The sequence below is a fragment of the Haliaeetus albicilla genome, chromosome 14, assembly GCF_947461875.1.
Source record: "Haliaeetus albicilla chromosome 14, bHalAlb1.1, whole genome shotgun sequence".
Taxonomy (NCBI): domain Eukaryota; kingdom Metazoa; phylum Chordata; class Aves; order Accipitriformes; family Accipitridae; genus Haliaeetus; species Haliaeetus albicilla.
The window spans coordinates 4770399-4787004 of NC_091496.1; the positions used below are offsets into that span (position 1 = coordinate 4770399).

General features: G+C 44.5%; 1 protein-coding gene across 1 annotated transcript in view; it reads right to left on the minus strand.

Moving 5' to 3' along the window:
• Positions 1-16606, minus strand: part of SFMBT2 (Scm like with four mbt domains 2) — a 123494-nt gene that overhangs the window by 16958 nt on the left and 89930 nt on the right. The window contains exons 12-16 of the mRNA XM_069801566.1: positions 15641-15754; positions 14299-14341; positions 13653-13723; positions 12330-12469; positions 4925-5034 (exon numbers count right to left, since the gene is read on the minus strand). Of these exons, the coding sequence (XP_069657667.1) occupies positions 4925-5034; positions 12330-12469; positions 13653-13723; positions 14299-14341; positions 15641-15754 (478 nt within the window). The remainder of the gene's footprint in view (positions 1-4924; positions 5035-12329; positions 12470-13652; positions 13724-14298; positions 14342-15640; positions 15755-16606) is intronic.

The window sequence follows — 16606 nt, forward strand, 5'->3', positions numbered from 1 at the left end:
CTCCCCCTTTCTCTGCCCTCAGATACCAAAACCTGGAGAAACCCTTACAGCTGAAACTACTTCCATGAAAAATATACTTGGGGTCTTTGCTGATCCACAAGCAACAATATTAAGCTAACAGCACTTTGCTGGCAATATCATTCTTCTGTTGAAGATTCCTTTGGTGGTAAAATAGATCAGAGGTTCATGAGAACAAAATGTCTTCCAAGAGCTCCAGCTAGGGACCACTGTGTGATGACACACAAAGTCTTGTGCTGAAGACGCTTCAAACAGCAAGAACATTGAGACTACCCTCATTTTCAAAAGTTTCATCATAAGGATACAGCCTACAGTTCTGACAATCCTCAAGACTTTTGAACAACTCAGTGGCTAAAAGCCTCAATTTCCTTTTAGGGGACCAAAATCTCCTATTCTTTTGCAAGAAATTTCCAATTTGTCTTCCTAGCTTAAAGTCTGCCAAACATAAGAAGGTATCCTCCTCCAAAGCTATTTAATCATCCAGTGGCATTTTGTACTCTTGAAGGGAGGATTCAGAAAAGACCCTGGAACTGCTCGAGTTGTAAGGACATGTCTTGTTAAGTCTCCTCCCAATTACGGAAAGAAAGGGTTTAAGTCATTCTACTGCTCCTGATGACTTCTATCTCCAATATTTGGCACAGAAGGCCACCTGGTCACACTAATTCACCCTTGCAGTGCCTCAAGAAGTATGTGGCACAGCTGATGTGGAAGACGAACCAGATTATATGAGCTGTAGCTTTGTGCTGACCTTTGATGACACCGTTAATAACTACCTGCCACCTGGACTTCGTATCATTGATTGTAACCCTTTGGGTTCATTTGTCCAGTCAACTTTCCACTCATCATGCACACATTCAATCCACATCTCCACAGCCTGGCCATAAGGACACTTGGGAGACTGTGTCAAAAGCCTCGATAAAATTAACCTGATAAAATCAAACTTTCACTGCTTTTCCCTCAACCACCAAACCAGTTATCACATCAGGCACAACTCACCCTTCATAAATCCATGCTGGTTCTTGCCAGTCACCTATTGGTCCTGCATGTTCTTGGAAATAGCTTCCAGCAGGATTTGCCTAATAACCTTCCCGGGAAGTTAGACTGACAGCCTGTAGTTACTTGGATTCTCCTTCTTGCTCTTCTTGAGGAGGGCTGTGATGTTTGTCTTTTTCCAGACATCACAAAACTTCCCTGATCGTCATCAACTTTCAAACATGACAGCGAGTGGCCTTGCAATGACATTGGCCAGTTGTCTCAAGCAGAGCTGGCTGCATCCCATCTGGTTCCATGCACTTGGGCACATCCCGTTTGCTTATAGCGTCTCTAGCTTCTTTTCCATTTACTGTGGGTAACACTTCACTCCCTCAAACAGTAACAGGGACCTGGGAGGCCTGAGAGTAACCCTTGCTAGCAAAGGCTTAAGCAAAGAAGACTTCGAACATCTCAGCATCACCTATCACAAGTGAAAGGCAGTCTTCTAAAGCATCCACAGTGAAGACTTTCTTTGAAATGCAGCTTCATAAATAAGCAATGGTGTCCGTGATAGGGGGATATATTCCTAGAGTTCAGCTACTGGATTTGGGCAGCTCTCGAAATTTCGTTTGATGAAGGAGTCCAGGAATACTCATCTTTCTTATTTTGATTAACTGGGCTTTGTACAAGACCCAGGAGATAACTCTCTGCACACACTGGTACTGTTTATGTCCAAAGTCCTGCAAAAATGGGTAAGTCCAAACAGCCCCACTTACAGCCCTTAGAAATGAAAACCCTTAAAAAGCAAAAAGTCCCTCAAGCATTTCATGTAAAATTGGGAAGCCAAACCTAGATGTAGGCACTGAACTTAAAGCATCAAAACTATAAGGGCTGAATGCCTACCGCTTCGGCTGGCGCTTATGGGAATTCAGAAGATCAGGCCTGACATTTCTAACTCATCATCACCAGTAAATCAGGTTTGACTATTTTCACAAAGAGCCAGCAGCGCTGATGGGAAGCGACTGCCATCACGCATTGCAGACACATCTCTTCGGACAATCTAAATTGTTTATCTTCTTAGCAAGGCTAGTGTAATTGATTCTGTGCTGGTCACTCATGCCAGCAGAATCAACTAAATGCAGGTTGCCCTAGGACTGAGGTAATGCATTCCTGGTAGGGCATGATTTGGCATTTGGGCCAGTGGGAAAAACAGCCTCCTCTTCACCGTCTTCCTCCCTCCCCTTTGCTCTACCCTACTACAGCCGTCGCCGCAAACAAACAACAACATTGTCAAGATCCAAGGAGTTGTCAGTTTACATCAGAAGGCAGGCGGTGACACGACATGTCACATTACAGCACAGACGCTCCAGCTGGCTGTAGAGCTGTCATCATTAGCAGCAAGACACCATTGGGAGCCGGTGTAGCTGGAAGTCGGTGTAGACAGGCGTTTGCTCGTTACGAGTCTGTTTAAGATTCTGGAGCACAACTGACTGTCATACCTGATGTAACGTGTCATGTGCTGTTTGCACATCCCAGGGTACCTGATTTCACGAGCGTGTTTTCTTTTCCCCTTTTGCACAACCGAATGCAATTAAAACCTGCTATGCTTCTTGATGAAGCAACTCAAGCAAATTCAGCAAGGAAAAAAAGAAAGAAGTCCTAGGGTAGCCAGACAGTCTTAGGGCATGTCAACCCTCTGTCACCCACTCTTAAAAGTACTCCAACTACCCACAGGCAAGCTGGTATGACCACCAAGCACCGCTCTGCAAACAGAGCTCCAGCCCCAGAAGCCAGGTAGCCACAGCAACAAGGTGTTGTCCAGCCCCACGAGCTCTGCCACACTGAATGAGAATACACCGCTGTGCTCAGAAGTCACTCCAAAACTTGCCGTCCCAGCCTCAAGCCTGTAATGATCCATTCTGTGGCTGGATAAAGTTGAGAGATGCTGTTTGACTCACTGAAGAGCTGAGGTTGCTGCCTCCTGGGTTAGTTATCATACAGGAACACGTACACAGCCTGTGTGACTGGCTGGCCAACATAAAATACAAAACCTCCTTGCTGGAAAGCACTGGTATACTTTGATCTGGCAGGCTATGTAGATATAAGGTAGATCCCAGCAGGCTGGCTGCCCTGCTAAATAGATGGGAGGAGGTAATAGAGACAGGAATGAATGGGTAGAAGCGTCATGGGGGAAAGTAACGGAGACGGAGGCGCTCGTTACAGTATGATTAGCACGTCAGGTAACAGTGAGGGGGGATAAGTGGTTGATGTGATACGGATGAGTGACAACCTCGAGCAGCCCGTGTACTCAGCGAGTTGGTCGTCTTGGTGTAAGCACACCCGGAGGCAGCAGGCTGCCTGGGGTCACAGTCAATTGGGCTGTAGACATAGCTGACTATCAAGGACAAGACATCCCCGCACCTGATGGTCAGTTAAACATTTTCCAGGCTGCCTCCCATCAGAAATAAGGATTGTGGCAGCCTTAAGAACTAGGTCCTGCTGCTTTTGCACAAGGTGGATCCCCACACTCAAATGAGAAATCCCAATACAGTCCTATTTTGGATACTGCTATTAGGAAAACTGCCTGCAAGCTCAATTCTTTGCAGGATAGGATATTAAGATGGGGCCTTACAACCTGATTTCACAACTGCTAAGTACCTATAAGAGTGCATTATCTGATGTACAAGGTGTGGGAGCCTGGAATCAATGAAAACCAGGTCATGGACAATGAGTTGATTTTAATGAAAATCTGTGTGCACAAGGATTACTTTTAGATTTCCATCCATAAAATTTCAACTGAAAAACACAAAAACATGACTTTCCGCACGGGTGAAAGAAGTAAATTAAAAATAGGATTTTCTAGTAGCTTTTCATTTCTATTTGCAATCCTCCTTTAGAAAAACAGTTTCTGAGTATGCAGAATAAAAGGTTCTCAATTCTCTACCTCAACAAAAGCACAAATAAATTTTCTGCAATATCTGCATGGCCAAAGATCAAATACAATTGCAATCAATAGTGCCACATTTGACAGCCAATCATTTCAAATAACCAAGAGAAAATTGCTTTTATTTGAAAAGGAGTAACAGTTCAGTACAAAGGGTGAGATTCACTGTATTTAACTTCAGTACTCAAAAAGTCAAGGTGACCAAGTTAGTCAATGGAGAGAGCTGTCTTCAAAGAACTATTTGTTGACATCCATCTTGAAGTGGGAAGAATTGCCCTTTGGAGGGACTCTGGAGGGAGCTTAGGTGAGACTCCCCCCTTTCAGAGAGACAAAGGTTGTTGCAATACATCCTAAGTGTAGTGCCTAATACATAAAGAAGACATCAATGGGTAAATTTTAAAGTTGGAAGGAGAAAATTAGTATTTTGTAGATATACGGTTTTCTTCAGTGTAGTTGAATATGGAAGCATAGATTCTAGAAAGGCCTCAAATCTTGACCTGAATCTCAGATTTGTTAGTATTTTGTCCTAATCACTATCCTGCTTAAAAATGTGTCCCTGCTATTCTCTTCACACTTTTTTTTGGTGCCATTCGTTCTCACCAGGTTCTTCTGCATTAGAGTGACAGGCTCTATATTAAAAGCAGTAATACTCCTACATTTAGAAAGCCAGGAATTGAGTTAATTCAATAATAGCCAAGCTTATAGGAACAGCTCATCATAAACTCAGGACTTCACTGAATAAACATGGCATTTTTCATAAAAATCTGGACAGCTGCTTGGAGAAAGACAATAGAAATGAACCATTCAGGTGAATATTTCATTTCTTAAGTTGCTATAGAATGAATCAAATAATTCAATGAAGCAAAACGATAATTAGAAAAGTAAAACTGTCACAATAGAAAAAAATCTTTTGTTCTCTTCTTTTTTTTTCCTCCAGTCAGTTCCATTTTTGAAGCCTCCCAAATAAAAGAGCACACACCAAAGACTTACTTTGCTTTAAGTGTTTCTTCTTGGAAATTCCACTGAGGGTCTTCCACTAGCTGCAGTTCTCGTAAAACACTCCCTGGCTTGTAAGCTGCATTGATCACCATGCTGAGAACCTATTGAGAGACAAAACCAACAACACTGATGGGTTTAAAAGTAGCCCTTGACCACACTGAATATGATCCCAGGTGCTGCATAGGCAGGAGCAGCTTACAGGTGTCAATTTAGGGCCAAGGCTGCACAGCGTAAGTGCTAGATGCAATGAGAAGAGGTCCCAGATTGGATCGATGTGCCAAGTGTATTGTAGATGACACATCAGTCTGATATGGTGGCTGCATTAAATGCTGCTAGCTAACCCCCCAAATCTCCTGTTAATCAGTAATTTTCTTTGAGACAGACCCTCTCACCCAAAGCAGGCTCCATTCGCTGCATCCATACTGGCTCATTTTAATAAAAAATGAAAATAATTCTGATGGCTCAGCCAGGTACAAAGTCACGTGTACCATTACACACTGAACGGGAAATTTACATACTTGAGGTCAGCAATATGCTCTAAGTGTCTGAGTGCTGCGTGCCTCGACTGTATTAAAAGAATATTAATGAAGTCTACACAAAAAGAATTTGCAGGTGTGCCTGAAACCCAGTCTGGGTCCACTCTGTACAACAAAACACATGTGCCAATCCATTTAATCCAAACTCTCTGAGAATAAAAATGATTCCTACTATTGACTCCAGTAATCCAAGCTTTAATAGTCCACACTTGGCCTAAGGAGATAAATACAAGAAAAACAAATCTCTTCAGCAGCACCAGACCATGTGTTTGAACACTCTGCATTGTATGCACATGAATGACCCCACAGTGAGTCCAGATTGGTTTTGATATAATTTAGCTCTTTACCTAACGCCTGTTCTTAATTCTCTGGGGGCCTGCAAACGATTTCAGTGTGATGAGCGTGAAGTTTCCCCAGCACCCATGAACGTGGTTCATCAGAAATGAAAAAGTGACTAGGTCATATTGCAAAGAGCAATGTGCTTACGTTTGGGGTTTTTTTTGGTTTTTGTTTTGACTTTTTTTTTTAATCCAGGAACCCGAGGATTTGCTAGCATTCTGAAAACTTTGTAGGATTAATCATTTTCAGGCAAGGGCTTCACTTAAAGCTGCACAGTACCACCTAAAACAGCAGTGGTTTGAGTTGCTTGGCTAGGTTATTTACTAGAAGCAAAATTTGATTTATCACTGGGCCCTTGGAAACATTACTTGAACCACTCTTCAAAAAAGCGCAATTAGAGACACCTAAAGCAATGCCTAATAATAGCACCAATGTCTTCGGCAGCTCCGATCATCCGTACATCTCAGAGCACTCTATGAGGAGGGGCAGAAGCACACTCCCTATCTCACACAAGGGGAAACTACAACACAGATTTACCCACAGCTCTCCAGCTGGTTCCCATCTCACCACCCAACCCTGCTATACTAGTTACTAAGCCATACTGATTCCCAAGGGAGCAAAAGCTTGAGTGAGCCCATCCAGTTGCTCATCCACATCTTTTCTTGCCTGCCTCTCACCGTACAAACTGATGGGGCACTGGCCTCTGATGCAGAGACACTGAGACCCTACGGAGGGAAGCCAAAGGTGGGTTTTCAAAAAAACCTCAAGTGCCTGGGTAGCTCCCACGCTCATTCACAACTCATCAGATGTGTTCCTCGCTTAATCAACAAATCCAGGGAGTCATTAACGCCTACGCAGGTGGGAAAGCTCTCCTTAAGCACACTTCTGCACCCACCCTGCTTGCTGGTGGGAAAGCCAGGAGCAGAAAGCAAGTGTCTCTTGCTGACCAATTCCCACAAACAGTGCTGTCCTGCTCCTTTATCAGGGCGATGGTGTTCGTATGAGTTGTCAGAACAGTTAGGAAATGAGCATGAAAAGAAAACCCAACCCTGCAAATAACAGTGTGGCCATGTCTGGGCATTATCCCAGACACCTAATCAACTCCAGCCCTGCAAAGACACCCAAAATACCAGGACTCTTCTCAAACCCGCCCTGTCATCAGCAGGACGCTGTAAACTTCTAAACTCAGTTTTAAAAACCAGTGTTTTGTAAGAACAATCATTTCCCTTTAAGGGAAGAAAAAATGTTTTTTAAAACCTCTGGCTTTTCCTCTTCTCATACCATAAGTCACTGGGTTTGGCATTTTACCCTACAGCAGAAGTCCATCACCATGTTAACAGTGTTACCTTCTAACAACATTATTGCTTCGTATTACACACTACTAAACACTAGGGAGAAACAAGAACACTGGTTCTTGTGGAAAAATTAACTGTGATTAAAGCAAAAACAGTGAAGAAACCTAGACCAGTTTCCAACTTTCTAGTTTCCAACTTTCTCTGGAGATGGAAAGTTACTCCACCCATATCAGACTGGTCAAATTTTGATCTGATTCACTAAATTCCCTTTGGCTAGAGTGTGACCAGTCAGAGATTTTGGTAGTTTATTTTCAGCCCTCTCCACCAGGAATGGGTTGGGTGTAGCCAGCAGTGCCACGGAGCAGAGGGGTGGATTAGACACCACCAGCCTTTGCTGCTATGCATCTATGAGGTTTTACTTTGATACTGCTGAACTTTGGATTTTCAGAGTCAAGTAGGTTGGAGTCACGTCAGTGAGCACCACCACAAGCCTCTACCCAACCTTATAAGCACCTGACATCTTAGCTATGAAGTTTTCCACGTCGTAGATGTTCAAGTGCACAAGGGCCCTTTTCTGAGCACGTCCAGATGTGTCTGATGCCACTGGGCAGTTCAGCACCTTTTTTCCCACCATAGCTTTTTTGATATTCACACATTTCTCATCTCTCCACCTCTTTTCGTTAATGGTCCCAACCCTGGATGAAGCTTTCTCAGGAGGTATCACTGATGAGGTGGAGTTCAAAATACCATCACACCTCTTCTTCTGTTCAAGAGCCCAGTGGTCAGCATCCTTATGAGGAGAAACTCAATTTCCCTCCTCTATCTGAGATATGAGCCCACATCTCCTACCTAACAGGAGAGACCCTAACTCCCAGGCTAGCCTCAGGCAGGACAGTAAACAGTTATTTTATTTTACTTGGAATAATGACGTGTCTGTGGGACAGAGAGAGAAGGGACAAAAGAGTCAGTTTGGATTCTTTCATTAGATGATCAAGGATCTAAAAGTGAGCTTTTGTCATAGTCAAGGTTGTAGCACTTAAGTGTTGACATGCTTATCACAGTCCATGACATTTCAAAAATACAGATGTCCTCAGCCTAAGTTGGAGGAACTACTACAGCTGGAAGTCCACAGAGCAGTCTTGAGGAGGATGTTAGTGAACCCTCTTGCAGAAATGCAGTTTATATCCTTCCAGACTACAGAGGTTTCTGCCATTCCAACAGCACATCTGATGACTAATGATAGCGCTATCAGCCCGGCTCAATCATACACCTAAGGCTCAGTACAAACTACTTAATTTTCTGAGCATCATGATTTAATTATGCAAATTTCTTGTAAGAAGTCATGCTGTGCTCCAAAAAAGTCAAGTTGCAGAGTGCGACAGCCTTCCTTCACAAACGCTGGCTGATTTCTCCTGTTTGCATCAGTTGGACAGTCACATTACCTTTAAGTCCATTTTCTTTTTAAATAGAGAAAGAGCAAAGTGTCTTAAAAATAGTAAGAGCAGTAAGCAATAAGACTAATTAATCTTTACAGCATATTTTCCTAAAATATGGTGGGTTATAGATCATCTGAAGTCTTAAAAAAGACACCTCATTTTGTTTTACAGTGTTGCCGTGGTAAGTTGCTGGTACAGATGGAAGAACTGTTCAGAAGGATTTTTCAGATATTCTGACCCAAGAACTAAATCTAAAGCTGATAATGTGTTTATTTTAATTTAACTTAAAGTTAGCATTGATTACATATCTCAGCCGCTATACAGCCACTAATTTTCAGCCCAGATGCAGTTGTTGGATGGCAATAGTTGATGTCTCCACTGTACTTGGCTCCAAGTTTCAATTTCTTTTCCAACAAGCATCTCAGGAATGAGATAAGATTTGCAGCTGATGTTAAACAACAGGCATTACCACCTCACTTGCGTCTTGCTGTGAAAGAAACCACAAAAGCAGGAACTTGTGCTGGCATCCGGAATAATGATCAGCTAGGCTTTAAAAATAAGTTTGGCACTAGATAGCACAAGAGTTACTTGTCACTCACCTAAGGCTTTGCATGGAGTCATGGATACATGCACACAAACACACACAGAATTAAAATCAGTATTTTTGATCATACTACCAAATAAGCTGCAATTGCTCTCAAGATTTTGCTGGGAAATCTTGCTCAAGGGCTGCCATTCTGGAAGGCGCCTTTGCAGTTTCCTCCCTGCAGAGCTCACCACCTCTGAATCCAACGCTAGGACAAAGCAATTGGGCAGAAACTGGGGGGATGCAGTAACAACGCAGAACTCGGCAGAAACGCCTGTTCTGTTGGAAAAGAGGTGCTGCACAAAAGCAGACCTATCTGTGCTGCTTCTCTCCTGACATCCCAGGTGAGAACAGCCCATACTATTCAAATGGAAGGAGATGCTTCTACTCCACTGCATCAGTGATGGAGGGAAGGAAGGACAAGACCTTGGGGGAAAAGAGGGCTGAGGAGCGTCATTCACTACAGTCGTGCTGCATTTTTTTGGTTGAGTGTGGAGGAAGGCAGAGGATGGGGAGCCACTTCTTAGCACCCAGCCAGGAGCAAGGTCTCCCACCACCTAGTGCTAGTGGGGAGAGGACGTCTGCTCTCTTCTTGCTTTAGGTAATCCAGGCTGGGGAATGGGACAAGAGTTGGTTGCTCAGCTGGTTTTAGTCTGTGGTTCCCATCAGTGCCAAACATAGCAGCATCACCGTCATGGAGACTGCTGCCCACTGTGAACTGGCTGGCGACCGGCACAGATTTTTAACTAGAGCGTCTCTAAAGGCAGTGAGTTATGGCTGGAGACCAGGGTGATTTAAAAAGCTCTCGCCAGACTGCTACGGACTCCGCTCTTCCTTTGTAGCTGTTGTTTTGAGTTGTCTTTCCCACCCTCCCCTGTGTGTTGCCAAAGTAAAGCCCATGTATAATTTATCTATTCCAGACAAGTTATGCTGATGCATAATTTACAATGGCCTGAAATTTTCCTATATAGTGAGAGAGAGATAATTATAATGCATTTGCATTCTTGAGGCCACATCATCAGTGGGTGTAAAGTGAGACGAAGGCATTGAGCTCAGCACCGAGACTGGGTTTGGAGGGATGGGGACCCTTGCGATCCCTTCAGCTGTGCAAAGCCTAGTGGCTGTGGTCTTGGGCTGGAGGAGATACCTCCTGCAATGTTCTCACCACTCAGCTCAGCAGTCCTTCTGGGTGCTCTGGCAGCTGCTACAGATCTTCGTCTCGATGCAGGGACGTCTTCTTCGCCACTTCTCGCCTCCTCCATGTGCTGGGTACCCCTGTCCTCGCCCCTGCCCATGGTTCTCTGAGCTGCTGACCCCTCTCTTGTCTCAGCAGCAGCTGATATGAACCAGGTATTATCTCCCCTACAGCAACACCCTGAATGCCTTCTCTTCACCCTTTCCAGAATTTGGACCTGGTCCCCGTGGCCAGAATGAGTTTGAATTTATCTGCAAAATAACACTGACCAATGCTGGGCCATTGCCATTGTCTTGCTCCTTGGGAAGTCATACATGTTTCCAAAAGCAAGATGCCCATATCTCACTGACACGGCTATTTGCTCCTTCAGCTAGCAATTCTGTAAGGGGGCAGAGCAAGAGAAAACAGGCTTTCTGTAGGAAACTCAGCTTGGTTTACACAATTGGTAATCGGTCCCATTCTTGAGGAATTTGGAGAAGCTGGTGTTAGTCTATGCAGCAAAGCCCTAAGATACAAGGGAAGGACGTGGCACAAACTTTGTACTGCTTATGTTTTCAAAATCCAAATTCCAGGAGGAAAGGAGGAAGAAACATTAACATAAGTACTGACTGTGCATGCCTCGTGTTTCCCCCATGTTTTTTCATTGCCTGTTTTTCAAGTAGCAGCAGATTGCTAACGCTCGCCGTCAGCAAGCCACTATGGACTTGCTTTCAAATTTGGCAGCTGTCAACTTTTGCTCTGCAACCACTTTATCCTGCTTTCTGCTGCAGGCTATTTTTGACTTGCCTCTTTGAGACCCAAGTGTCCCACCTGCAGAGGCAGCTGGATTACTGGGGTTTCTTCATGGCCCAGCTTTCAACCATGCGAGACAACCAGCAGTACTGTTGTGCATAAAGCAGTGCACGTAGGTGATGAGGAAGTGAATGGGGACACAGGAGTCACTCTACAGTACAGTACAGAGGTGTTTTCAAAAGTAGTGGGTGATTTAGGAGGAATCTCACCTTCCAGGTGTTTCTGTTACGGGCTGGGATTTATCTAATTTCAGGCAAGTCCAACACCCTGAGCTGGGCACTGAGGGTCTTGCAAATCCATCAGATAAATGGACACCTAGAAGCTCCCATACTTTTCCACCAAGGGCAGAGGGAGCTCAGATATGCTCCTGCATCTACATCAAGTGCAGTTCATAGAAGTACAGACCTGAAAGCTGGAAGATCTGGATTTCTGGAAGACCCAAGTCAAACTGAAATGGTGTCCAAGGCACCAATGGCACCCTGCTTATCCAACAGTACCATCTTGTTGTCCTCTGCCACCTGCAGTCACCTTGCCTTTCATCTGTATATGGACTGTAACCTTTGTGGAAAACATTTATGCATTTTTTCAAACACGTTAGCTTTTCTCTTGACATCAACAGCAAGCGCTCATGGATTTGGCCCAAAGCAAGCATTGACTGGGTCAGGACGAAGTGAAGAGGCAGCGGTGCTCTGCCATCCCTGCTGCGTGGGATCAACCCATCCACATTCAGCAAGAGCTGGGCACACCACAGCTTCCACTCAGCCCATCGCACACAGCCCTGCTCAGCTTTCTGTCCTGTTCACTTTGGATCTCGACGGTTTGGGCCCCATCGGACCATGGTCACATATACAACGGTGTCACCCACACCGAATCTGCTGGCCCAACAGCATCGTGGATGCTGAGAAACAGGTTCATGGCAAAAACTTCAGAGGTCCTCTTTGGGGACAGCTCTGGTCAGAACATGAATTCTCTTGCACACAGTTAGACAAAACTTGCTCCCAACCAACAGAACTCTCCATGTTTCAAAAATGGCACCTCTCCCATCAAAACCCACAATGCATATACCTACCCTCTCTTCCCGGCTTGCAGTTTTGACTTATGGAAACCACCATGGAGCTCCAGGACAATTTTAGGTGCATTCTTTTCCAATTCTGGGCCTGGTAACCCATGACCCATACTTTCCCGTGAAATCCCCCCAAAAGATAGCTGAGCCGTACCTCTTTGAGGACCAGCACGCACTTGCCAGGCCCGACAGACTGAGGTAGCTCTGCTATTCTGCCTTTGTTTAAATATGGACCTGAGAAGCAGCGGTGGTTGATGTAGAGCTGAGGGCAGCAGTATCTCCCATTGATGGTGCCTGCAAGGAGAAAGTAGCGTTGATGTGCGTGTAGCACTTTTGTACAATAAATCAAGGGCCCTTCTTCCTCCTAGATGTGGGAAGGAGGGGAGAAGAGTAGAGGAGGCACAAAAAGTCTTCCTTGAGATAAAAGGTAGAGAAGCCTCTGCTACTTGAATCCATCCAACACGGGAAAAGCAAGTGTCTTAATAGCAACCAATTTGGCTGCACACCCTACCGAAAGGAGAATCGGGAAAGGATTTCACTCATAATGTGACCCAAACCTCTTCCATAACTTGCATCACAGATGGACATGAGCGACTCAGTTGCAACTTGCCAGAAAAGGAATGTATTAGCTGCCTCTCACGGATACGGAATCGGCTCAGGGAGAAAATTCAGGCGGAGAGCTCTACAAACCCCTCTTCAGCTACTGTCCAACCCAGTAAGCACTGCAGTGCCATTCCCCTGACCCAACATGGGTCTACTGAGCAGTGTTCTTTGTCTGGGCTAATTACTCTGGGCTCCTTTATAGCCCATGGAGAGAAGTGTGTACTTCTAGATGCGGTCCATGTGCCATCCAAGTGGTTATCCACTTTTTGGTTATCGTACCCAAAAAGAGCCTGTTTCTCCCCATTTGACTGTAATGGGGCCCTGGGATGTTGGCTCAGATGCCAATGTGTGTCCTGCAGTCTGCTGAAATAAAGTGAGTTAAATCCTGCCCCTCCTGCTGAGTCTATGCAATTAACTGAATGAATATTGCGCTCTCAGAGCCTCCTGCCATTGCTATAGGGGAGAAAAATTTGCCTTTAGCAGAAGTAGCAGCCATGCCACACGGTCTTGATGCTAACACAGGGACCCATTAAGTCCGGGTGTAAGCAATTTCACTGATGCCAATTAAAAAGTCGCATCCACCTCCACCAGAGCTTCATTAGCCTGGCCCTAACATTGTTAGCTGAAATGGGCAAGCTGCAGGGGAACTCCGCTAACCCCAGCAAGACACGACGCTCACGTGCAGAGGACCAGACCCTCTGTACACCAGAGGCTCCTCGCACTGGTGGTGTGTCCACACCACCTCACCGTCCCTGAGGATGTGGTCCTGTCTCCCCCCCCAAATGACACACTCGCTCCCTTTTTGGGGTCATTCCCCTCCACACAGGCAACAGGTCCTTGAAATAAGGATCCTGCTGGTGCCCAGCAGCCTTACCTGTTGTGTCTGGCTGAGGAACCGGGCAGAGGTCATGAGGTATTTTCTCAACAGGCACTGTGGATGGTAACCTGTTAAACAGCAATTCAGTGTATTTTAATAGTGTCGGGTGGGGCAAAGGGGCAGAACCAGCCTTCAGGCTGGACCCAGAGATATACCAGCACCCGCCTGGACCAAGGAATGGTGATACCTCAAATGCAACACCACTTCCACATGGTTTATCATAGCCCGGGGCCAGCATATTGCAGAAGGAGGAGACAGATTCACTCCTCCTCCAAAAACATACTCTGGTCTGTGAGCTTTAGCCCTTCAGGCTGCAAATATTCACACTTAAATCCCTTAAATTCTAATTTCTAGAAACTGCAAGGGCTAGATAGGGAAATGCCCTCCTGGTACATGTTCGCCTTCCATAAGCATCCCTTATTGGCCATAAGACACTGGCTACACAGTCCCAACCAGTAAAAAATTTCTATTACAAAGATTTTCTAATATGCTCACAAATATTTTAGTTTTAAAATAATCCCCTTGTCAGTTCTACTGCAGTATCCGGGCAGTAGCTAGCAAAGTCACTCAGCTGCTCTATTCCCTCCCCTGAAAGACCTGATGCATCCCTGTAAAAGTATCACCTTAAATAACAAAAACTTACTGCTTTTCTGGTTGCACAACTGCAATTCTTCTCTTCCTTCGCACTGCAAAAATGAAGCAAGGAAGAAAAAAATAGTTTTGTACCCTTCTGTCCTATAAAGTATACTCATAATGCATAAAGAGCTGTATAAATGCACTGACTATAAAATGACTTCTAACACAATGAAATGGTACTTAATTACTATCGCCATCTTTTCTTGTTTTTTTTTAAGTAAGTCACTACATCATTAAAACCTACTTTAAAGATGTAATAATACATTTAATCTTTCCTCTGGAATGCTAATATTGTGTTTTATGGGATCGGTATAAAAAAAAATTAAAAAAAACCACAAATATTTTTCCATACAGAAACACATATGGGTAAGATTACGTTTTACAAGCATGATTACCTCCAGCATAATTTATCCCTAGCTATAAATTGTGATAAGGCTGCATAATGTTGCCATAGCAGTATTCTCCCAAATTAGGCCCCGGCTGCCTGATTTTTAACTTAAGCATATTTAACTCTTCAAAAGGGTTGACACATTTTAAAATTTGCCTTTCAGATGTTAATTACTATAAACAGCGAGGCTAATTTTTCATCTGGTGGCTTGAGATCGGGGTTGGATAGTTTCTGCAAGGAACAGGAGAACACCACCAAGCCACTGAGCGCTCACGAACTGCCTTCAAATGCAAATGGAAAGGAAAGAAATTGGTCTTAATACACACTGGAGGCAGGACAAAACACGATGGGCTTATTTGTGCCAGAAGAGATTTAAATTAAACACTAGGGAAATCTCTGAGCTGGTAAGGGCAGTGAAATAAGGCGACAGATACCCTGGGAAGGAGCAGAAACTCCATCACAAGAGGCCAGCAAACGTTTCATAATTTAGATGGAGCAGATCTTGTTTCGGAGAGGGAGCACCTGGATGGCCTGTTTATGTCCATTCCACCCTATATTTTATGGGCTTTTTCCAATTTGAGGTCCTGTGTCCCTAATTCACTCAACTGCCCAAGTGAATTTGGCTCGGCGCAACGAAACCTGGTTTCACCCTGACAACCCCACCGCAAACCCACAAGCCACACTGTGCAATCCCAAACCACATAACAGCCTTTCCCAGTGCAAACAATCCCATTTTTAGAGGGACTGACCACACAGACAAGTACAAATTACATAATACCAGTGCTGCAGAGTCTGGTCACTAAATAGATTTATTACTATTTATTACAGTACGCATACAGCCTGGTTACCAGCCTGCTAGTTAGGTTGGTAGCTTCAAAAATTGGATTATAGACATAAGACAAACTCCCTGATAAATCCGTTGATATAATATCTGTGCTGCTTGAGGTTTCCATGTACTTACAAACAGCTTTGTGTGGTGGAGTTAGGTTATAAGCATTCGCTTCACACCAGCCAACGGGGAAAATGTCCATAGACTCTACATCAACTATGTACTCTGGAGAGGGCATCTGTAAACCTATAAACACAAATTTATAATGCAATTTAGACATGGAAATACCAAGCCCAGAGCCATTTGAGCATTCATCATGAACCAAGGGAAGCAAATGATGGAACATGTAAAAGTAAATCTGCTTCCCTGCATCAAAATCAGGCATCATTTCACCTTCAGTTTTGCACAGAGAGCAATGATAAGGCTGTTGCATTTACAGTGCAACGTGATTCCACAGAAAACCCCCATTAAGAGCACACTAAGGCTGCACAATGAAGCAGCCAAAGCCGGTAAGGTTAAACATGCATGACCTTCCCCAACAAGACAGCCTGATTGCCCCCTTGGTTGTTCTGTAGATTTGCACAAGCAAGTTAGCGGAAGGCCAGCTGGGTGCTTGCTCTTACTGGTAAAAAAGAGTGCTGTAGCAGGATAATCGCTAATGTCATACGCCTTTATGCCCCAATGCCCCCCTGAAGCTTTTTCACGTAGTTCTGCCCGAGTCACTGTTTTTAAGGGTCGGAGATGGCCTCTCTTCTGTTTAGAGGTGCCGTGAATTCTCCTAGGGCTCCTCGCTACATGACCTGATCACCCAAACAAGGGAGAGGCAGCATAAAAACCCCAAGGGGGACAGATGCACTAAGACCTCTGGCATAACACTGACTCCAAAACCCCACTGAAAATCTCCACTTAAAGCAAGTCTCTTCCAGTTTGGTTATTATGTCCTGTAGAAGACACTCTCCTGTCTTGGTTTATATGGGTCACACTCAAAGCCCATTGCAGCAAATGGAAATATTCCCACTAGCTTTGAGTTCTTTCGAAAACAGTCTGGGTCCTGAGTCAAGACACCATTTAATTATTCCAATTCAAGTCCATCTGTGC